Below are 23,667 nucleotides of genomic sequence, written 5' to 3' on the forward strand. Positions count from 1 at the left end.
GTTCCCTGTTGCTGGGGGGAGGCCAGGCTGTACTTTCTTTCTGAGATCTTTCTACCCTTTTGGAGGCTGCAGACTGGCAGCCCACTCACCAAACCTGGCCCGCAGATGAGTTTTCTTGGGCTCACACATCATGAACATTTTTTTGATCCAACATACTAAAATGTGGAGATTTGGCATAAAAATCCAGATGCTTGTCTTGGAAATTGGGAGATCCTATCGTACAGAAAAAAAAAAATCAGCTACAACTGAGTCAATGCAGCCCTCTTTGTGAACAGGGCCTGCGCTCCCTACTCTGCCACTGTCCTCCCCTCTTTCCCCGGTGTCCCCTGTAGGAAACTAACTACCGATGATCCCAGCCTTATAATACAACTGTGCTTCTTCATTTGAATTAACCTGAGTCAGGTCACTATTCCTCACAATTAAAACAGCTTTGATGAGAACTCTGTGGCAAGGCTTCTCTCCGCCATCCCCCTTCCCACCACCATTGTCTTCCTTCCGCCGAGCTCACAGAATCCCCATGTGTCAAGAGGCGGTGCATATCCCTCGATCCTGTGGGAAGTAGGTCCTTCCATCCCCAGTCCTAGGGAAGGATTCATGCTGGGATGGGTGGAGGACCCAGGTCTGACCAATGCAAAGTGATGGTAAATCTGCTGAAGGGATTCCCTTGTAACCAAAACCAACAGACCCGTTTGAAGGAAGGTCTTTTGGGATGGTTCCTTACCAATCTATCTCCTTTGAAAATAAAGATGATGCCTGGCACTCCAGCAGCCATCCTGTGACCATGAGGTTTCAAATGGCCAACATGCAGAAGATGGCAGAGAAGAAAGGCAAAAAGAAGTTGGGTCTTTGATGACATTGTTGAGCTGCTGAATCTTGCCTAGACCTGCCTGATTCTGGGCTTGTCATTAAATGAACAATTAATATTTTAATGGTTTAAGCTTCTGGTGACTAGTTTTACTCCTGCTTACAGCTCAAGATATACAGTCCTTGGATGTTTATTAGTAGTAACCAAGGGAGACTCTGAATCTCACCCTACAAGCCCTCTGTTGATTAATGTTATTTAAAAATAACGAATGTCCATACTCATTTCAAAGCCCATCCCTAAGACAGCCACTCCTCTCATTGCCAACACCACCAGGGTCATCTACGTGTCCCCAAGACTATTTGAAGGAAAAGAAACTATATAACCCTGGCTACCCCAAACCTCTCTTGCCATTTTCTGAAATCTTTCCTAAGGCGCAGAGAAACAGATGGCATTTCCATTAACGGAAACGGGAGCTTTCGGATGGTTCAAAATTAGATACAAATGTCCTCGGCTAAAGGCTTGGGCAACTTTCGTGGCAGCTCTTGTGTCATTCAATAATATTGATTTTTTTTAAAGGGCAGGCAATTTAGAAGGCAAGAATGTTTAACTTTCATTTTCTCAAGAAGAGAAGGCCCTCCATGGTAGGCCTCTTCACCCCCAGCCCCTGGAAAACGCTTCTGCCCACCAAGCATCCCTTCCTCACTCCAGCCCCCAGTTCCTTCGGGTTATTTGAGGGCAAGGGAGTGGGTGCACTCACCCGGCAGTGTCTGGCCAGCCAAGAGGCAAAAAGACCAAGCGAAGGTTCTGTGTTACCTGGGAGAGCTCAGCAGACCAGAAATAATTAGAGCTGTAGCCATTCAGGGTTCAAGGGCACACCCTCCCTGCCAGGGAGAGGAAGACCTGCCAAGCTGCCTCCTCTCTGAATGACCGACTGGGCCAAGGGGGCTGCAGCCCCTATTCCAGGGTCCACAGGATCGTTTGCCATTGACCTAGGACGTGAACCTAAAGACGTTGCCCACTGTGACCTTGACGCTGTTAGAAGAAAGTGCTGCCTCCAACAAACTCAAAGTCACAATGTTGGCAGCCAACTGCGCGACATTTTCCCCTTATGGGAAAGATGGTCATATTATTAAAGCGTTGGGATGGCGCTGGATGGACAAAGTTGGCGAGACCATCGGGCTGAACTGTCACTAGGGCGTCACGACACATGAACAAACTTGGCCCCTTGTGATGTCCATCACCAACATGTTTTAATAAGAGATGAACGTACACATTTGGCTTCCTCGCAATACTGACTTCGAGCAGACATCTCCACGCAGAGAGTCCGTCTTCTCTGGCCTTTGGTGGGATCCGACAGCTTCCTCTCTCCTTCTCTAGGTCCCCTGCCTTCGTGAAAGGGCAAAAACTCCTGTAAACCAAACCTAGGAGGTGGATGCTGTCGGCGGAGACACGGCGTCAGCCCTTCCTTCCAAGGCCAACCCGAAACCCAAATGACCTTCCTTCTCCCTCTTTGAAAATGTACACATTTCACACATCCCGTTCCTCCCCGCCCTGTGGCATCCCTGCCGTGGGCTCTGTCATCGGAACCCCAGGAGCTGCCTCTGTGTAAAGACCGGGCCAACCCTTGCTGGCAAGGGTGGTGGGCACAGCATCTTTTTGTTTCGTCTGTCTGTTTGGCCATCCACCCAAGCTCAAAATCCAAAGTGCCGAGACCTGAGTTAACTGTTTTCTTTCCCCCAGAGTCCCCAATCCGCCCGGCGGGTGGGGGGGCGAGAGAGGAAGCCCCCACGTAGCCTTCGATGCTTACAAATGGGAGTTCCCTGTTTTGACTTTGGGCTTGATTCTTGCCTTCCTTTCGCCTCAGTCCCCAGTGCACGGTGCAACCGCTTTCGGGGGTGGTCATCAGCTGTCCCCTTGGACACATTTGGACCCCCTAGAGCCAGGGGCAGCAACTCCAAAGTGGGCCAGGTGGGGCACATGGCTCAAGTTCAAATGTATGTGCATCGGCCAGAGTCACCACAAGCCAGGCTCTGCCTGGGGAGGCAAACTGAGAGGCCCCTTCCGAGGGAGCACTTCTCAGACCCAAGGAAAAGCTGCTCAGGCCACACCCAAGTTGCCTGCAATTTCAAAGGAGGAAATTCAGAGCCTGGGGTGTCGGAGAAACCTACTGAACAGGTTTGGTTGGTGGGCGGCAGGTGTCACAGGGGTCTGGGCCTGGACGGTATCTATGGAGATCTTTCGGTTGTTGTTCACCTAGGGTGTGGACTGGCTAACTCTGGATGGTGTCTGGCTGGCTACCGGTGTCACCGGCACTCCTAGTGTGGCAGTTTCCCATGCAGATCCACAGGGTATTAACAAACCTCCCCACACACATACAGAAACCCCCCAGAGCAAATGCTTCCCCGTCCATGGGGGCTGGGGGGGGTCTCAATGGAAATGAGCAACCAGGGTCCAGGTTGTACTCTTGGGTGAGTTCTCGGTGTCGGCAGTGACGGTCGGCGCCCCAGACGGGCTCCACCAGCTCCCTGCACTCCACAGCCTCGAAGACCAGCTCAGCCCCCCAGAGGTCACTACTCCTGAGAGCCAGAGTTCGACCTGGCGACGCCTGCGCCGTGCGTCCCTCGGCCGACCATCTCCTGCCCCCACTCCCGGTGGCTGGATTCCTGCAGTCCGCGGCCTTTGGTCTCGATGGGCAAAAAGCAGGAGGCCACGGCAGCCAGGAGGCAGCAGCTACTGTACACGGCCAGGGACAGGTACACGGAGGACTCCAACATCACCTGGGGGAGGAAGACACACATGTCAGAGAGAGCATCTGATCCGTCCTGAATGGGCCACCAACCATTCAGATGATATTGGTAATGCCAGGCCCTCTTATTAGCACTGTCTGGCTGTCCCATTTAGTCCTCAGGACAGCTCCATGAGGTAGGTTCTTTGTCCCCATTTTATGGAGGGAAAAACTGAGGCTCAAAAAGGGTTAAGTACCATACCCAAGTTCATACAGTTGCTGGGGATGGGGTGGGGATCTGAACCCAGACCCCAGCAGGCCCAAGAATCTGTATTCCTTATAACTCGACGCTCTCTCCCAGAGCGGTGCCTCTGCTGACTTCCTAGCTTGATGGCACCAGGCGAGTCCCACAGCAGGGCAGAACCTCATTTCCTCGTTTGGCAAATGGACACAAGGGCAGTGTCCACTCCCTAATGAGAGGATACCTTAGCAGCACTTGGCACCACGCGGGCACATGGCAAGCTCTCAACCAGTATTAGTTGGCAGCCACATACAATGGCTGAACACAGCAGCGCAGAACAGAACTACTCGGCCGAAACACGGGTTGGAATTCCGTGCACAGGAAATAGCCAGACAGGTAAATCCACACAGACAGAAAATGCAGATCGGAGGCTCCCGGGGCCACAGGGAGAGGGGCGTGGGGAGCGACCGCTTAGTGGGGACAGAGTTTCATTTGGGGGTGATGAACACATTCTGGAAGCAGCTAGAGGTGGCGGTCGTACAACACTGTGAACATGCCAGATGCCACTGAACTGTTCACCTTAAAGTGGCTGATTTTTGTGTGGTGTGGCTTTGATCTCCAATTTTAACAGGGATCAAATGAGGAAAAAAATAAATTCCATATTTAAAAAGCCAAAAAGATTTCAAAATAAGTTCCCTGAATCGGGGCAGAAATGCTTCAAGACACACACGTGGAGTTGCAAGGTTCTACAACGACAGCTAATTCTCCGACTCAGAAACCAGGGACGGGGACATTTGTGTCCCACAGAATCGTGTGGGCCTACTTGTTTTCATCCGAACTACTTCCGGCCAAATGATATGACACCACTGGGGTCTTCTGCATGGGAAAGACCTGGGTTCGATCCCCAGCTTCTCTGCTTCCCAGCTGTGTGACCTTGGGCAAGTCCCTTGACCCTTCTGAGCTTTTCTCATCTGCAAGCAGGACGTCTTTTCTCTTAAGATAACGCACACAGAGGGCTCTACCGAAGGCTCAGCACATAGTAACTGCTTGCCAGGCACTGGCCTTTGTCACACATACATACCCGCTCCGTAGTTGGGCCACACCCACCTGGGCGATGAAGGGAGTGATGAGAGCGCCCACTCTCGCCATGCCACTGCAGGTGCCCAGGCCCAGCGCACGCGTCGCCGTGGGGTAGACCTGAAACACAGCCCCCCGATGTGGCCTTGAAAAAAATGCACATCCTTCTTTCTGCTCCAGCTCAGGAATGCTGAACTGGCTCCCAGGGGCCGGCCTGAAGCTAGGCAGAACCCTCAGGTGTCGGTGACCCCACCGAGGAGTGAGATGCTGGGGTGAAGATTCTTACCCCAAAGGAGAGAGGAAGTTCAACTGAGAAAGAGGGCGAGGAGCCTGAGCTGTGGGTGGGAACTCATTGAGGGGGTCCCTCTGCCCTCGTGGTCACCAAAGACTCTTCTAGGAGCTCCGTTCGTGACTCAGGCACCGTCCCGCCCACCACTTGCCCCCGGTTCACCTTGAAGCACTGGTCAAAGTGACTCTCAAGGCATTTCACAAAGACAGAGATGGAAATGTCTACAGGGCTTTGCAGTTCATGCCCAGGAATGGCCATGCGCCTGGTGTACCTCCAGGCAAAGTGACAAGGGACTGACTGTGCATCTTCCAGGACACGGTGATTAAAAAGTGGGCACGTCTTCCCCGCTCCCTGCCCCTGTCTGCTGGTGGAAGAAGGGCTCTGAGGCTTTGGGGCAGGGTTTTCCAACAGGGCACCACGGGGGTCGGGGGAGGCCGTTCGGCTCACTGTCAGATGTTTAGCAGCATCTCTGGCCTCTACCCGCTGGCTGCGGTTACATTTCTGCACCTGCCATTCCAGCTGTGACAACCTAAAATGTACTGAGATTGCCAAATGTCCCCTGGGAGGCAAACATCACCCTTGGTTCACAGTCTGGAGGAGGGAGTCACAAGATGCAAGGATCCTCTGTGGGGAGGACAGCTGTCCTTCAGCCTGGAACGCCCGTGCTGGGCTGTTTCTTAAGTGAGAAACGTCTGTTGTGCCAACACGTTCTGGTCGGGGGAGTAGTTTGCTCTAGGAGGCGGCATGCCCCGAACAAACACCATGCTCAGTGCAGAAAGCTTTCAAAGAATGACAAGCCCAAGGAGGAAAAAAAACAAACAAACTCGTGCACGACTCCAACACTCAGAGGCCACTGTCACATTTCATGTGTATTCTCCTAGTTTTTCTGTGATTGTACACATGTTCCTTCTTTCATTTGTTCACTCCACTAATACTGTCTGAATGCATACCATAGGCATTTATATATGACATTTTAATTCAGCTAGTTACATAAGCAACCTATAAATATATTCTTGTAAAAATCCTCAATTCCCTATTAATTTACTCCTTCTCTCAGGAAAATTCTCCCCATAGGACTCTACTATTGTGAAGTTGGAATATGTTTTCCCAGGTCTGTTAAAAAATACAGATGTAGGAAATATGTAGCATTGGCCCTGACCAGCGTGGCTCCGTTGGCTGAGTGCTGCCCCACAGAGCAAAAGGTCACCGGTTTGATTCCCGGTCGGGGCACATGTCTGGGTTGCAGGCTTGGTCCCCAGTTGGGGTGTGTGTGAGAGGCAACCAATTGATGTTTCTCTCCCTCTTTTCTCACCCTTTCCCCCTCTCTAAAAATAAATAACATCTGAAAAAAAGAAAATATATATAGCATCATTTTTAATACATAGATGGTATCATTCTATACATATCAGTCTGAAACTCGCTTTTCCCATTCAGCAATGTGCCTGAAAACCCCACCACAGCCAGCTACCTGCCGCCTCATTCCTGTCAACGGCTGCGACTGTATTCCACAGTCTGCTGTTCCTGTTTACAGTCCAGAGGAGATCCGTGGACACTGTATTAAGTTAAACTTAATATGTATGTATATATACATGTTAGAATTATATATCTTATTATATAACAATAAATATAATATAATGTGATTTATATAGTTATATGTTAGTATATCAATTAATAACTAACACATGTAATTATATATAGTAAAGTATATATCATATAGACGACATCTAATACATAAGATAGTATAATATATAGTGTATATGTATACTCTATAGTATAGCAAGTACAGGATATAGTACATAGTATAGACATACACTATACAATGTAGCACAGTATATAAGTATATGTATAGTATACAGTAAAGCATGATATATAGTATAGATGTACACTATACAGTATAGCACGGTATATAAGTGTACGTATCTAGTATCTAGTAAAGCATGGTATGTGATATATAGTATAGACGTACACTATACAGTACAGCACGGTATATAAGTGTATGTGTAGTATATAGTAAAGCATGGTATATAGTATATAGTATATATACTATGCAGTATGGCACAGTATATGAGTGTATGTACAGTATATAGTAAAACATGGTATATGATATATAGTACATGCACTACACGGTAAGTAGAGCACACAACACACACTGTGTGTGTGTCCTGTGCAGTATAACACAGCACAGTGCAGTGCAGCCCAGCACAGCAGCTGTTAAAAAGAACAAAGCAGACCCACATGTTCTATGTTCATTGTCTCCCGCCTTTCTCTCCAGAACGTCTCTCCACCTTCCCCACCTCATCTCTACCTGGCAGCTGGCCTGTGTGGACCACAAAAGGGCTCCGTGGCCCTCTGGCTTCTGCTCCGGTTCAGCCAATGGAAAGCCCCGGAGAGGGATGGGCGGGAGGTGGGAGAGAGAGGCTGGGCTGTGTATGTTCCTGCTCCTTCCTTTCCAGGTTGTCTCAGGCTGCCTGTGTCCTGTCACTAAAGGTCACAGCTCGTCTCTGCACAACCTCCTCCTGGGGCCCTGTCACACCCCTTCTCTGGTCTTGGAGGGTAACAGTGTCCCCGCCACCTCCACCCCAGTGTAAGTGCTGCGGTGCTGCTCGGTCATTGTGTAGTTCCCCTAAGCCCTGCCCACGCCATCGTCATTAGACCCTTTAGGAAACTCTCTCAGTTGCTCAGTTACCCAGTTGCACACAGGCTCCGACAGGTATTAATAGATGCTTAGAAAAACCTGGAAGAACTACACTGAACTATCCAAGAAGGACGTCTCTAGCAAAGGGGGGTGCGGGGTCCTCGGACTTTCGGTCTACACAGCTCTGCATCATTTGGAACTTCTACATTGAACATAATAAGCTTTTATAGGCAGAAAGAAAATGATAGAAAGATAGCCTGAAATAATGGAGGGCTTCATAGTCGTCGCTCAGACCCAAGGACAAACCTCACACCGAGGAGCCCAGGCTGGGTGTTTCTGGAGACAGGCCTCCCCGCCTCACCGCCCCGCTGCTCCCCGGCACCCCTCCTACCTCAGGCGTGTAAACATAGGCCGCTTGGAAGCCTCCGGAAATAAACGCTCTTGCAATGAAGAGTAACAGAGTGAGCATAGTTCTAGGGAAAGAAAAATAAAATGAACAGGCTTTTTTGTTGTTGTTGTTGCTGTTCTGTCAGCTTGTTTCGGTAAAGTCCCATCTGCCCAGGCAGAATTTACACCCTGGAAATTGGCAACGCCCACCCCCACTCGATACGCCCTGATACTGCAGGCACGCGGGTCTTCGTATCTCGGTGCCCTCTCTAATGGACTGCTGTTAAAAGTGTGTCATTCTCCAGAGCACCAGGCTGAGAGATGGAAACATCGGTGGAGCCCAGGCTGGGGAGAAGTGATGTAAATAATCAGAAGTCCAGGCGGGACCCAGTGGGGTGGATATTGAGCCAGGAACCAGCTGAGCCAAGGAAAGCGAACTTCCATTCGGTACTTTCAGGGTGATCCTGATCCCCAACCTTCTGTTCTAGTGTTCCCGTAAACGTCTCAGCATATCGACATTTCTCGGTCTAAGCTGCGTCTTCAGACCTTGCACAGGTTCCTCATTGGGTTTTGTCTGGGGCCTCTCAGGCCAAGAGAGGCATGGCCCCTTCCGTATTTGGAACCAGAAAGGGGTTATAAAACAGGGCCTATTTAAAAGATTTCCATGGAACAAATGAACACTTTTAACCCATACATAAATGGAACAGCTATCAGCATGACGCTGTCGGAAGATGCTGTGGAATGTAAACGTGACGGTATTGGAGTAAACCCTGGACCAAAGTGCCTTCGGGTCCCCACCCCCTGTCTGAGGCTCCCCAACTTTCAGCCCGACCTTTTGGTCAGTTTTAAGGCAGCCAAGAGCCTCAGTCCCAGTGAGGGGCTGGAGGGAATCCCTCAGGGGACCCCCAGGGGGTGCGATCCACAACCCGCAGGCCCAAAGGGCCACTGACCGCGACCTGAGATCTCACCACCCACCTGCCAACACAGATGAACAGCAGGAGGCTGCAGAAAGAGAAGACGGCAAAGCACAGAGCCATGGTCTTCTTGCGGCCCAGGCGGTCAATGATCCACAGAGTCACAAGGACACCTGGAAGGGAGCAGGCACCATGGCAGGCAGCGTCTGCAGTGGTTCCCAGTGACCCCCACCTCCTGACATTCACACCCTCTACAATCCCCTTGAGAGTGGGCCGGACCTAGAGGTTCACTTCGAATGATGGAGTACAGCCAAAGTGATGGAAGGTTGCTTTGCACGTGCTTGCCTTGTGGGCCGCCTGGCAAGGAATGGAATGAACTTGAAGCCCTGAGCCCAACGACCCTGGAGGAACGGAATCCTGCCAACAGCGACGCAAGCGAGCGTGGGAGCAGGTCCTGCCGCGGATGAGCTTTCGGATGAGACGCAAACCCTGGGCCAACACTTCCACTGCAGCCTTGTGAAATACACTGCATGGGGGACTCAGGCAAGCCACTCCCAGGCTCCCGACCCGCAGACGCTGTAATAGATATGGGTTGTCTGAAGCCCCCCAAAACTGGCGATCACTGGCTACACGGTAACGGGGAACTAATGTAGGTACCAAGGGGAAGCTGGACAGTGGTATTCGTGAATCCAGGCAGCGGACACCTGGGACGGGAGTCAGAAACACGTGGGTTCTAAGGCCTCTCTGCCCTCTCACTTGCCATGTGGTCTAGGGTTGGTCCCTTGCCTTCTCTGAGCCTCAATTTCTTCACCTATAAAATGGAATTCAATAAAAACAACACTCCTGGCCTCTGTGGATGCAGTATAAGATAGTGCTTATTATCATTAATAAGAATAATTAAATCAGGGTCAAGCACTTTTACATCTCTTGTCTTATTTACACCTATTATGTCGTCTTCCACATTTATTCAGTCCATACAGTGAGTGTCTGCTGTGTGTCAGGGACTGTCCCGGGAGCTTGGGACGTGTCAGTGAGCCCAAACGAAGAACAAAACAATAAACATAATTTTTAAAAAAAGAGGATCTGAGTTTTAGAAGGACTAAATCATAGAGAGGGGCAGTGCTTGAAGTTTCGGAAATGGCAATTGGCCGCGCTGGCTTTGACTCCGGAGTCTTTGCTCTTCCTCCCTCGGCTACAGGAGGAGAGGGTTTGGGAAGAAAGGTAGGCGGCGTAGCAGAGGAGTGAGGGCCCTGAGCCCAGAGGCAGGCCCCCAGGTCTGAGCTCGGCAGCTGTGGGGCGCGGTGTCTCCGCTGGACCTCCGAGAAGCAGACTCTGGGGCAAGGGTGCACGTACAGAGTGTTTACCGGACAGGTCGTCCCAGGAAGTGCCAGTAGGGGCGTGAGGAAGTGAGACAGGGAAGGAAGGAAGGCACCTAATGAAGGTGCCTATCAGGCAGGTTACCACCGTGGGCGGTTGCTGCTGAAACGGCTGAATTCCACAGGAGGACTCTGGGAGCCAGTGTGGAGCGTGCACTTTAGATTCCCCGCCTGCCTGATGGGCGAGGAAGCCAGGGCATCGATACACCAACTCCTGCAGTTATCAGTTGAAGGCTGTTCCCGGGTGTTAATTCCCTGGCACCGCCGGCCACTTTGCTGGCTTTTAGGCTTCCCATTCCTCCCGAGACAGCCCTTGGGCACAGACAAGGATACTGGCAGCGGCAAGTTGCAGGAATAGCTTCTGCTACACCTCTCCAGGGCTCAGTTCCTCCGGTTGTAAAATGGGAATAATGATACAACTTCACAAGATGAAATGAGAACTTACCTGTGAAACATTTAGCACAGTGCCTGGTATACATACAGTAAGCCCTCAAAAAACTGCTAGAGATTATTATAATAGTCATTATTTCTTCTAAAGGAGAAAGACAGGTCGCTGTTGCTTCACGTGCAGGTTTGGAGTTTTGACTTGTCACTGATCCTTGCCAGTGTGACGGGGGTTGGGGGGCAATGCCCCGCGGGTGTCTCGTGTTTCTCTACACCTTGTGAGCTGAGGGACTAGCTGCCCTGTTGTTCCAGACTATCATTTCAGGGTTGTTTTTATAGAAATAGCCTTGGGAGATAGAGAGACAGTCTCCTTCCAGAGCAAAGGGCATGTCTGTCTTCTGTCCAGTATAATGAAGATGACGTCACCAGGACGCAGGCTGGGCAGGTTCCTGAAGCTTGAGATTCCGCAGCTGTGTTGCAAATGCCTGGTACTGTAATACCTACCTGGCTCCTTCTTCACCACCCCTGTGGGACTCAGGGCAAGGAGAGCTGACGCTAGTATGCTCCCCTGCTCTTTGCTGTGCCACGAGTCTGTTGTCTCTGACCCAGGAGTCTCGTGTCTTCGGCCAGCATGCATGCAACTGGGCAGCTTAACTTGTTCGCCTTCAGGTAGAGTAAAATCTCAGCCCCTTCACAGTTCCTGACCATTTGCAGCTCAGAGTTGAGAAAATAATCCCCAACTCTCCTGGAAGTGGGATGTGCTTCCAGGCGGCACCAGGAATGTGACTTGCCCCATCCCCACCCCCCCACACGCCCCTCACCTGGGAACTCAGAGAGGGTGGTCCACAGCAGGTCCATGTAGTCCTCCTCACTCAGGTACTCACAGGCCAGGCTGCACTTGGCCTCCACTGCCTTCTTCCGGCTGGAAACTGGGGGGTGGGAGGGACAGGGAGAGAGGGCAAGCCATGTACAGAGCTCAAATCACACCCTCCTGCTCCCCACGCCTCCTTCTCTGTGTGTGGTTTGGCTGGGGTTCCGTGGAAAAAGCACGGGAAGACGGTTTTTAGGGTACACCACCTGCCATCTCCTCAGATTGTCAGCATCTGAATAAAGTGCCGCAAAGATCCAATCCTTGTCTCTACTTATCGGTTCTGGTAGTGACAGTACAATGGTACAAACACCAACTCTTCCAGTTTCAATTTTACCTCTTCTTTAAAGTTTTTCCTTTAACACACCTATCGCCTTCCAATACACTACTTAACTTGCTTTAAGCTAGTCTCTCTCTCTCTCTTTTTCCTCTCTCTACACCAGCATGGAAGCCCCCAGAGCAGGCATATTTATTTGTCTTTTGTATTCACTGATATGTCCTACATCCAGCGCCCGGCAGGACCTAAGACAATACTGAAGGAATGAATGACTCGCCCAAGGTCCCACAGCCACGTGGCGTGCTGGCACTCAGGGGCCCTGGTTTTTCTGGCTGTGGGCTCGTTCCACAGAATTACCCTCCCACCCAGAGATGAGAGAGAGCTTCTTAGTGGGGTCGGCAAACTGTCACCCAAGAAGCCAGATCTGACCTCCTGCCTGTTTCCGCCTGGTCTGCAGGTTAACAGCAGTTTTTACATTTTAAAATAATTTTTTAAAACCAAAAGAAGAATACCACTTCTTGGCATAAAAATAATAGGAAGTTCAAATCTGTGTTCACAAATAAGGTTTTCTCGGCACACAAGCAATGCTTGTCATTCCGACTGCTCCTCGGCTACAACACCGGGGCGTATGTCTCACAAAGCCTGACATGTTCACTCTCTGGCCCTTTACAGAAGAAGCTGCCAACCCCGCTTTATAACATCCCACCGACCCTCTGCTTTGCTTCATTTGGCAGGCTGGCTGTGAAGGGCACACAATTCATGCTCCATCAGTACCAAACCCCAAATCTACAGCGGAGCTGCTTCCTCGGAGCAGTTCATTTCGACTCCCACACCCCCCAGTGAGATGTGGCTCCTCCATCCCACTAAATCCTTATACCTCAAAACAAAACCATTAGCTAAGATGAAAGACGCTTAATACAAAAAAGATAACTGGGCAAATCCTGCAGACAAGCGAGAACTTGACCCCTTTGTTCTCCCATCCTGGGTTCAATGCTAGGAAGTTAGTATTCTCTTAAAGACAGAATGGTTTGAAAGCCCAGGCAGCGGCATATAGACTTTGCTGTTTTTTCATTCCTTTTGTCCAGTGGTTCCTACCTCCAGCGGCACAATAGGATCACCTGGGGAGCTTTCATAACCCACTAATGCCTGGGCTCCACCCCAGGGATGCTGATTAAACTAGTCTGGGCACCGTTTCACCAGTATTGGCAGTGTTTGGAAGCTCCCCCAAGTGATTCTGTTGTGTGGCCGCCACCGTTCAGAGCCAACCTGGTTCTCAGGTTTAATGTGCACGTGAGAATCGCCACCCGGGGTCACAGTGGTCAAACTCAGGGATGCACTTCCTGGAGCTCCGAAGCGGTGACTCTAGCCCTGGCTGGGTTGCCCAGTAGGGTAGAGCGCCATCCCGACTGCTGTTGGATCCCTGGTCAGGGCACACACAAGAGCTAACCAATGAACGCATCAATGAGTGGGCAACAAAGCGCTGTTTCTTTCTCTCCCCCCCACCTCTAAAAATCAGTAAATATTGGGGGGGGGGGCGGTGTTGTGGCTCCGCTGTCATGTCCCTTCTACAATGACAAGATTGTCCAGGTTTCTGTGGAGCACCTTGGAACCCACAGCCCAGATCTTCTGCGCTCAGACTTTGCAGGAACTTTCTCCCAGGAGTGTGCGGGGTAAAATCACTGGGATCTGGGCAAGGGCAGGCCCCGTGAGGGCAGGCCTGGGGATGGGAGTGCCTGTGTGTGTGTGTGTGTGTGTGTGTGTGTGTGTGTGTGTGTGAGACAGCATGTGGGAGAGCAGCAGGGGTTCACTGGTCAATGGGGCTGCGATACTCACTGCTGCAGACATCTCCTGCCTGGAAGAGCTCCGTGGTGAGCAGAACTAATCCATAGTAAGAAAACGCATTGGAAAACCTGCCAGGAAGGAAGCAGGAGAGGTAAAGCAATGGGCCTTTGGGGGCTCTCCTGGTGCCACTGAGCAGGGAGGTGGCAGGTGCGAACCACGGTGATGTGATAAAGAGAATTAATCCTGTGTCCTTTGCAGGAGCAAGACCTGTAGCATATCACAGACCCACAAGGCTGTTTACTCAACTGGCAATAGGGGGAAAAATGGGGGGGACTGAAATTTGGTAGAAAGCAGAGTATTGACACCTGTCAGGGCTTCTGGGTTGAGGTGGTCTGGTCAACCTGGATAGGAAAGCGGGGGCGGGGTGTGAAGCTTTAATAATCAAGAGAACTGGGCTCCAGCTCCTTCCTCGAATTCCTGAGAGCTAAATCAACGCCACGAGCATTTATTAAACACCGCTGTGTGTCCAGTAAAAGCGTGGAGTCTGCAGACGTCACTAGAATTTCAGGTCAGAATAACACAGTTCATTAATTCCCAACTGTCCCAGGAACCAGAATACTCAAGTCTGCAGGACTAGAACATTCTCACCCAGTATAGTACAGTATGTGGGCACTCAGTCACAATCAGATGCCAGTGATTAATTTCCCTGGGTTACAATATGTTCTAGCAAATTTACTGATTTCTATAGAGTTCTAAAATGAACCTTTACTTAATAACTGTTTCCGTATTCGAATAGTGTCCGCCCAACAGAATCAGATGCACTCAAAGATAGATACCCTCAGTTCTGTACGCACCCCCCCCCCCAACACACTCTTTAAAAATCCTACAGACTCCACCCTTATACCTGGGCACGCAGTAGGTGTTCGATAAACGCGTGGTGAGCTGGTTCAGCTCTCAGGAATGTGGAGGCAGAGTTCGCGCATGGAGCTCTGTGAATGGAGCCCAGTTCGGTACATCAGCAAAGCTTTCCCCTTCTCGTCTCTGACATTAACCGCTTTCACTGACACTCCCCCACTAATTAGCACTTCTGTGCAGAGGGGAACAGGAAAAGTGAGGACTGGTTCCATGAAACAGAACACGAAGCCGTAAGCCGTGGCCGAGCCAGCACTGTTAATGCTATGCACACGATTTGGGAGAGAGTTCAAAGGACGGCTGGAATCCGACTAGTGGTGGAGATAAAGGCCTCCCCTGCAGCCCCTGCCAATGGCTGTTATTTAAGAAAAGTAGAACACGGTCAAAACCGAAAGTTCTGAGAACGCCCATGTTGACTAAATCGGCGGCTCCCCAAACATGGGGCCCGTGCCACTGGTGGTGTCCAAGGCAACACGGCTAGAGCGGAGCACTGATGTGGCGTAAATATGGGATCTCGTGAAAAAACCAAGTCCTTTTTAAGTTTTGATTCTTTCGATGGTATCCCAGTCTTAAATGATGAGCTGCTCGGGGTAATGAGTCCTTAGCAACTCCCCCCTCCATGTGCTTCTCCATCTCTTAAACACAGCCACTCGGTGCCTTGGCAAACCCTCAACCTGGCCACTTTTGACTGTATTTATCTTGAAAAGCACCCTCTATCTAGGGCCTGAAATTAAGGTTTGATTCCTTAAAGAAGACATATAAAGTTTCCTTTGCAAAAGCATTTATCTCAGTAAACAGTGAGTCAAGTTAAGGAGGGAAAAACGACCAGGAAAATAATAGCGAGGGTGACACCTGGACCAGGCAGAGGTCGGGATGCTCACTCTGCTGACTCGTGCGAATGCTGCCTGAGATCAAAAGGCTCCCCGGGCTTTGCGTTCAAACAAAACCCCGAAATCCCAGGGCACAGATGAAGGGGATCAAAGTGTCCAGAAACGGCTCTTACCATATAAACCACAGCAGCAAGGTCGTCCATCTAAAGTGGGGCGTGAAAAGGTCCCTCATTTTGCCTCGGTCTTCCTGTTTCGAGACAAAAACGTGCAGACGTGTGGGTGCCAGCTGGGGCACCACCCCCCACCCTTGGCTGGCAGGAGGGTTTCCTGTGGGCTGGACACTTGGGCCCCAAGAACTTAGACCTCAGACCCCCAGACCAGCGTGGCCAAATTGGCCCCCAGAGCCAGGACCCAGCGACTTCCAGAGGCTTGACTCCGAAGGACCGAGATGTTCCGAACCTCCCACCCCAACCCGGAATCCTGAAGCTGGGAAGCAGACCCCTGGGGCTCGGGCCCCAACACCTTTCCCATAATTTCGTGGACCCAGGGAGAGAAAACCCATCCAAGGGGTGGCCAACCATATCACGTCTTGCCCCCAGGGTGATAAAAATGGATGTGACAAGTCACTTAAATGCCATTTGCCAAAAGATAGATTAGCTAAATGACCCATTTACCAATTTTATAGTTTGCTAATTTGTCAAATCTTTGCCTTATAATCGTTTTTTTAAATATATGTATTCTCTGACTAATTATATTCTTCTTAGATATATTTAATGAACATATTTTTCTTAGCAGTAGTTTCAGAAATGTTTACTTATTTAAACATAAGTGAAAAATTACAGGCCATAGAAGGGTAAGTCTTTGAGTATTGCCTTCATGAATAAATATGTTTTTGTGATATATTCTTCAATTAAAAAGCATTCATTAAACATGTTTTTGAATATACTTGAGAGTGTATTTATTGACTATATTTAGGAATATTTAGGGAGAATATATTGATGAATTAATGTGTTAATATGTACATAGAGAAAATATTTTCCTATTTCCTAGATATATTTGAAAAGAACAGTCCTCAAAACATGTTTGTGGTAAATTGATACACTAGCAAGCTAATTCAGGAAAACTTGCTTTTGGAAAATTCGCCTGCTCCCAGAAAGCCCTTCTCTCCTCTTTTCTCTTGCCCCTAATTCACCACCTCCTTGGGGCCTTCCTGGACCACCCTGCTGCCGGAAGTGGGTTTGGGGGGGTCTTCCGGGCAGTATCCTCCGACTATGCAAAAACACCTCTTCCCTGTCTGCTGGAATTTCATTCAGTTCTTTTTGCATAATACAAAAATAATCAGAAATATGATTTTATTTTAAAAGATAACTTCCTTGTAGGGTCTGTTGTTGGCTGAAGGGTATATTTAGCACGGACGACGGCAGGGGTCGCAGCCTTCCATCTGATAGCTACCCTTCTCCCCACGTGCTTGGTGCGCCTGCGCATACGCAGGCGGAACGTGCTCCTAAATTCTGACGGTGGTGTCCTCCCTGACCGTGTTGCCGCCGGAGCTCTGCACCATCCATTAAGGATGTCTTCCAAGCCTAGTTTGGCGCCCTGGCTGTAAGCCTATCACAACACTCTCTAATGTGGTTTTATTGTCCAGCCTTTGCCGATCAATCACATTTGCTAATCAGACTTCATCGGCGCTGAAAAGTGAAGCAGAAGCAGGAGTAGTTACGGGATCCATTAGCGCACACGGCATCACATTTCTGTAATCATTGGTTAAATTCCGCAGGTGGCACCCTCAGGACTTGGCAGTGAAACTACAGAGGCTGGAGTTGCCAGGTTGCCCTTGCAGGAATTGCCACCGCCCCGCCCCCCCACTCCATGTACACCTGTGCTCACGCGCACACGTGCCCCACCCGTGTACGTTCGCCTGCCCTCGTGCACGCACAGGGACGCGACCGCCACAGGGGCAGGGAAGAGGAGCTGACCTGTCTGGAAATGATGAGCTTCCCCAGCGGCATGGGGGCTCCGTTTTCTGTCGCTATCCTCTTCAGGGTGGCGATGGCCTTTTCCTGGTTCCCGGACAGCACGTCATACCTCGCGCTCTCCGGCAGCCACTGCAGGGACAGGAGAGCCGGCAGGGCAGGTTAGTGTGGCTCGGCCTCACACCCATCTCCGTGTGGGGGCCTCAAGGGTGGCGACTCTGGAGCCAGAGGACTGGCTGCAAACCCTGGTTCTGCCATTGAGTGTATCAGTCACGTGACCTCGAGCAATCATTTGACTTCTCTGTGCCTCCATTTCCTCATCCTTAATTAACATGGAGTTAATGCCAGATCCTTCCTCTCAGGGTTATTGAGAGGGTCAAACAGGAGGACCCACACTGGGGGCTCAGCCCAGGGCCTGGAATGGGTTAGCGGAGCTATTGTCCTTGCTTCCCCTGTTCCTGTTACCCCGTGCTTCTGTCAGAGCTCCAGGGACAGGCTGAATTAAGACAAGACTGCCACCAAAAATGGAAGAAAGAAAGACAACAAAAAAGACTGCCACTCTCACCACCAATATCACCATCTCCAGCTCTTAAGAACCTATGCTCCCCTGTGTTCAGCATCATCTTGCAAGCTCCGTCTGAGCACCAGACAGAAATCTGAAGGACCTTTAGGCCTAACAGAGTCCACTCCCCAAGGGACCAGATAAGAATGTTTCTGCAAAGTGAAGCACCAGCAGCTTGTGAAATGAGAGAGAGTGAGGCTTGCAGTCAGAAGCTCTGGTTCGACTTAGTTCTGTTGTTTGTTTGCTGTGTGCCTTTTGACAAGTCGCTCAACCTCTCTGGGCCTCAGGTTCCTCATCAGTAAAATGATGAGGTCGTAGAGATTGCTAAGGTCTGTTAAAATTCACACTTCCTTTTCCAATAGTACAGAGTTGTCCTTGGACATGGCGGCCCAGCCACGAACCACATTTCCTGGGACCCCTCCCCCTTGCTTCTAGATGGAGCCATACTTTCCCCACTGGTGTATGAGCAGAGTATTCCTGGCAAAGGTATTTAAGACGTGAGTGGGCCTCTCCACCTGCGCCTCCCCAGTCTGCATGTGGACGACTCCAAAGCCCTGGAGGTTGACGGAGCTACAACCCCGAAGGAACCTGGACTGGGAATCGCACTGGCCAATCAGGAGCACCCATCCTGGACTATTGAGTAAGTGAGAAACATGTGTTAAATTATGGAATGTGCATGCTTTATGTGTTACAGCAGCTGGTACTATCCTAACTAATGCAGGTTTTCATCGCAGTTCCGCCCCCTACGGCTACTGGGAGAGACAAATGCAATAGTGCATGTGAAGAGCCTGATACTTAGTTATGCTCAGGAATTACTAATACCTTTTGTCATTACGAGGAGTTATATTATTTACTGTAGATGAGATCTACCCACCCCAAGGCTTATGTGGGGCGCTCACTGGCTTTAAAGGGCTCCATGCACGTGGTCTACACATGAAATGAGAAAGTGTGTCACATGATCTCATGGCAGGGTGCGGGGAGAGTTTACCCAGAGCTGAGACAGAGAGATCATCTGAGCTTCTGGACCCGGCCATGCAAATGTTTAATCCTTTGTCGGGTGTCTACCTCTCTCTGTCACTCTAGCCAGCTGGAGCTGGGTCTCCGTCACTTGCTGCCCAAGAGTCCCATCGATTCTAATAGTTACCTTAAGTGCAGACCTTGCAGTCAGCTGCGAGGCATAGGTGCCCGCCCCCTTCCCCTGCCGTCTCCCTGAAGAACCTCCCAGCAGTATTTGTCTAGGGGAAAGCAAATAATACCGCATAGTGAGCCTGACCCCAGGCCCGGTTCCTTTGTCTCATTTCCTGGTTTAAAAAAAAAAAACCCTTAAAAGGCAGCTTTGGTGTCCTTCTCTACCGCCTCCCCATCCAAATGTGGAGAACAGCAGGAGGTCACGTGGCAAAGGTTGAGCCCTCTTGCAGGGTACCTACAAAACACAGGACAGCGAAGAGGAGGAGTGGGACAGCCGAGAGGATGAGCAGCCAGCGCCAGCCCAGGCTGGGCATCACAAACACAGCCAGGATGACCTCGAACACTGTCCCGATGGCCCAGAACACCTGCCACGGAAGAACAGGGGTCAGTGATGGGGGCGGCATTGGGCAACACAGTGAGCAATTTCCCGGCCACTGCAGACAAGGTCATCCATATGGGAAAGGGGTCCTTGGGGTCAGCAAGGTCGGAATGGCCATCCCTTTCCCCGTGGTTTATACAGGTGGGCCAGAGCCACCATGTCGTCCATCTCCTGAGAGTGCTGTCCACAATCTATGATACCTGCCTGGCGCCCACTGGAGTGTGGGCTGTGGCAGCTCTGGTTAAGGAATCAATACGCTTGATACTATGTGAGGTCAGTGTGGCAGGTGGGCATGCTGGGTTTTGTCCACTGACTTTGCCTCCCCTGTCCAGCAGGGCTCCAGGCCCCTGTATCAGAACGGCCTCCTTCCTGTGGGGCTGCACGTTCTCTGTGCACCCTTTCACCAGGCTTCCTCAGGCTCCCTGTCCTCTGGCTCCCCACTAGGTGCAGCCAGTGGGGACCCCCACTGGGATGGGAGGGAGGGAAGAAGGGAAGAGAGGTTGGGCACTTGTTTCCCCGGCTCCCTCGCAGGGTCGCCATGGACTGGCTGTGTCCCTCAGCTGAAGGTTACGGCTCCCACCCAGTGCTCCTGGCCACACAACTCACTCTCTCTCTTTCTGTCCCCCCCTCTGTCTCTCTGTCTCTGTCTCTCTCTCTCTCAGCTACCAATTACTCCCTCCCTTTGCCCTCTCAGGCCTGGGGTGATAATACTCCTGCAAGGCCATTGTAAATAGTCCTTTTGTGAAATCCTCTTCCAATATTCCTATTCCTATTCCTATCTGAGTATGCTACTTTCTGCTGCGACCCTGACCCCACAGTGATTGTCCACTCCCACACCGCTCCTTCGGCTATCCCAGCAGTTTTGGCCCCATCCCCAGAGCCCTCCTAAATCTCCTTTTGCTGACACTAGCCACAGTCCATCCTTGTTGCCGACAACCAGGGTGGCTGTCAAAGTGTCTAGCTAGCGGTGTAGCACTGACAATCAGAATGGACACTGGCCACACACCTGGTCCACCCCCACCGTGACAGTGCCAGGAGTTAACCCTTCAGTAGCTGGATCTGGAAGAGTTCTTGGGGGGTTCCTAAGGGAGGACAGGGGGGTCAGGTGGTGAGGGGTAGTCAGGGTTCAGCATCAGCATTTCAATATTTAAACAACTGGTCCATCCGGACCAGCCGACAACCGTCCTGACTGGTCAGGGTTGGGTGTAGTGAAGATAGTTAAGTTGGGCCCTGGGGTTGATGCAATCGATATTGTCAGTGTCGTCATGGTAACGAGGGAGGTCAAAGTGGCATCACAGTTATCACTGTGGACATCAGTGTCCAGGAAGGACAAAATATACCATCTGACACTATGTGGTGGAGGGGCCTCTGGCCAGCTGTGAGTTTGCCACGAGAGCCTCCAGGTCATGGTTGGAAAGTGGGTCCCTGGCAGAAGGAGGGCTCAGGAGGACTCACTGGACCAGCAGACTTTAGGAGCAGCCTGTAGACCCCAGAGGTGGCCATGAATGGTGATCTCAGACAGGACACGGGGGTGGAGTGAAATGACACGGGCGGAGGGCAGGAGTTTGGTCCTCTCAAGCGGTACCATTCAGCGCTAACTCTCAGATAAAAGCCATTTCTAGTTCAACAAGGACATGCCACCTGCCAGCCACCATTTTTTCCCTAAGGGACAGTAAACTGAATTTTCTTGCCTGTTGAAGCACTTATCCATATTTCCAAACAACCGTGTCAAAACCAACATAAATGACCCATTTAAGTCTGTGCATGCTGAGTCTGTTATACTTTTCTTAAACTCCCTGCTCCTTGTCCTGAGGCTCAAGACACCCAAGAACCTCATATGCCAGACGCTGAACATTCTCCAGAAACCCAGCCACCCTCCTTACCTCAATCAGCAAAATGCATTTAGCTCTGGCTTTCATGGGAAGGAACTCAGCATACAGCGTCACCCTGGGAAAGCGGAGACAGAAAGGGTCAAGGTCAGGAGTGAGCGGAAAGATTGCTACCATTTACTGAATTCCTAGGTCAAGGTTCCTGAGTGTGGTCTGTGGACCACTTGCATCAGAATTTCCCGGGATGATGACTGTGTATGCAGATTCCTCAGGTTCCACCCAGACCTTCAGAAACAGGCTCCCAGGATTGGGGCCCTGGCATCTGCCTTTTTAGCTAACTCCCCAGATGATTCTCAAATGTAATCATTGCTTCCATTGAGCCCTCTCCACAACCCAGGGGAAAATGTAGGGGGAAACTGGGCGGTGGGATGATGGACAGCCTCGCTGTAGAACTGTCCCTCGGGTGTTCCCTGTCACTGCTGAGAGCGCCCCCTGCAGGAGCCACTTGTACAAGAACCTCTGCCTCGGTCCTGCTTCTGTGGCATCCAGCCCACAGCGCCTTGCCCTGCAGACAAGCTAACTTTTTCAAAGTTGGCCTCAGCAATACCATGGAGATTTAGAAATAGTTTTGTCATCTGTAAAAGTCCCTCTTAGGATTAGGACAAAGTCCATTCCTGCTGCAGAGACCGAAGAATGCTCAAGAACCTCAGAGGAAAGGCTTTAGGAGTTCAAATAGATGATTTTTAGAGGAAATTATGAGAAAAAAAAAAAGGTCCATGTCATCTAGTCTCATCTCACGGTGTATTTTAGTGTATTCCCTCTCTCTGTCCTGGTCTGCTCTCTTTCTCTCTAAACTCCTGGCTGAGGCCATACTCAAGATTTCTGAACCTCTCTTTTATGCTATTTATAAATATTTCCATGCCATTAAAAATCCTTTTACATATATTCTATTATATACATGAATAATAACTATCTTTCATTGAGGAACTACTCTGTGCCAAGCACGGTTTTACACTGTTCTGGATGTTTTAATTCACATGGTTTACCTACTCAACAAACACTGTGAGTCGATGAGGGTAGTTAATTATAGTTTCTAATATGTGTGTGCATATCTTTAACTCCCATCTAACTATGTCAGAGAAGCCATTAGCTGGCCAGGGTCACACAGCTAGCTAGCAAGCTGGTAAGTGGAAGAGCCAAAATTTTAATCCAGGTCTGTCTATATTGTGCATCCCATCCACCATTTTCCTATTTGGATGGTTTCACCGTAACAAACAATACTTTAATGAACATATTGAGGCTGAGATCTTTGTCTTTTTATGGTTTCCATAGGATGGATTCCTTACGTAGAACTTGCGGCAAAGAGAATACATGTTTTTAAGACTTTAAGATCTCAAAGCGGTTCCAAAAAAGTTGTTCCCATTTATATTCCTACAAGTACCTCTTCCAACAAGCACTATTAGGGATTTCATTAACTCAACTCTAAAAGCAGGGACCAAGGTCGCACTGGCTGCAAAAGATTACAGTGGTCACGATGAGTGATTTCTTTGGAATTTTATTCTATTCTCAAAAGGTGTACTTACATTATTCTTACAAATCAATAATAATAATAAAATAAGAAGCATACTTACCTTTCACTCGCCAAACTAAGGCCAAACCACTAACCATGCAAACATGTGAAAAAGCATATTCTAAGGGCAAAGCTATTCCTGCCTTAGAGGCCAAGGATTTCTTTTTACAGTGAACCTACGGCACGCAGTCTTCCTCTTCTTTTTTTTTTTTTAAGATTTCATTTATTCATTTTTGGAGAGAGAGGAAAGGAGAGAGAGAAACACTGATTGGTTGCCTCTTGCACACCCCAGCTGGGAACCCCACAACCCAGGCACCTGTCCTGACCAGGAATTGAACCAGTGACGGTTCGGTTTGTGGGGATGGCAGCCAACCCACTGAGCTACACCCCTCAGGGCAGCGTACAGTCTTTTTTTTAAGCTGAAGTAGTACATGGGTGCATTGAGGTATGTATGATGACCCTTCTTTTTCCTCATAACCCTTCTTCCATTCTCCTCCCCCAAAGCCATTATTACGGCAGTTTGCCTTGCAACCTTTCAGCCCCTTCTCTACATAAATAAACACATTTAAGCAACATGGTATGTTTCGTTTCTTTTTTCTTCACTTCCTTTCCAATTCTCCCTTCCTTCCTGTCTCCCTCCCTCTCTTCCTTCCTTTACTTAACA

At 50.0% G+C, this 23,667-nt stretch overlaps 1 protein-coding gene across 1 annotated transcript in view; it reads right to left on the reverse strand.

Moving 5' to 3' along the window:
- Window positions 1-569: 569 nt before the first annotated feature.
- LOC123821554 (SV2 related protein) overlaps window positions 570-23,667 on the reverse strand; it is a 54,665-nt gene continuing 31,567 nt past the window's right edge. Inside the window, exons 7-16 of the mRNA XM_045843036.1 lie at window positions 21,488-21,551; window positions 19,465-19,590; window positions 17,479-17,607; window positions 15,676-15,749; window positions 13,812-13,888; window positions 11,655-11,762; window positions 9,135-9,246; window positions 8,164-8,245; window positions 4,879-4,968; window positions 570-3,582 (exon numbers count right to left, since the gene is read on the reverse strand). Coding sequence (XP_045698992.1) covers window positions 3,376-3,582; window positions 4,879-4,968; window positions 8,164-8,245; window positions 9,135-9,246; window positions 11,655-11,762; window positions 13,812-13,888; window positions 15,676-15,749; window positions 17,479-17,607; window positions 19,465-19,590; window positions 21,488-21,551 — 1,069 coding nt within the window. The 3' untranslated portion in view covers window positions 570-3,375. The remainder of the gene's footprint in view (window positions 3,583-4,878; window positions 4,969-8,163; window positions 8,246-9,134; window positions 9,247-11,654; window positions 11,763-13,811; window positions 13,889-15,675; window positions 15,750-17,478; window positions 17,608-19,464; window positions 19,591-21,487; window positions 21,552-23,667) is intronic.

Source organism: Phyllostomus hastatus, unplaced genomic scaffold (genome assembly GCF_019186645.2).
Source record: "Phyllostomus hastatus isolate PE091 unplaced genomic scaffold, TTU_PhHast_1.1 phas_contig_1162, whole genome shotgun sequence".
In the NCBI taxonomy this organism is placed as follows: domain Eukaryota; kingdom Metazoa; phylum Chordata; class Mammalia; order Chiroptera; family Phyllostomidae; genus Phyllostomus; species Phyllostomus hastatus.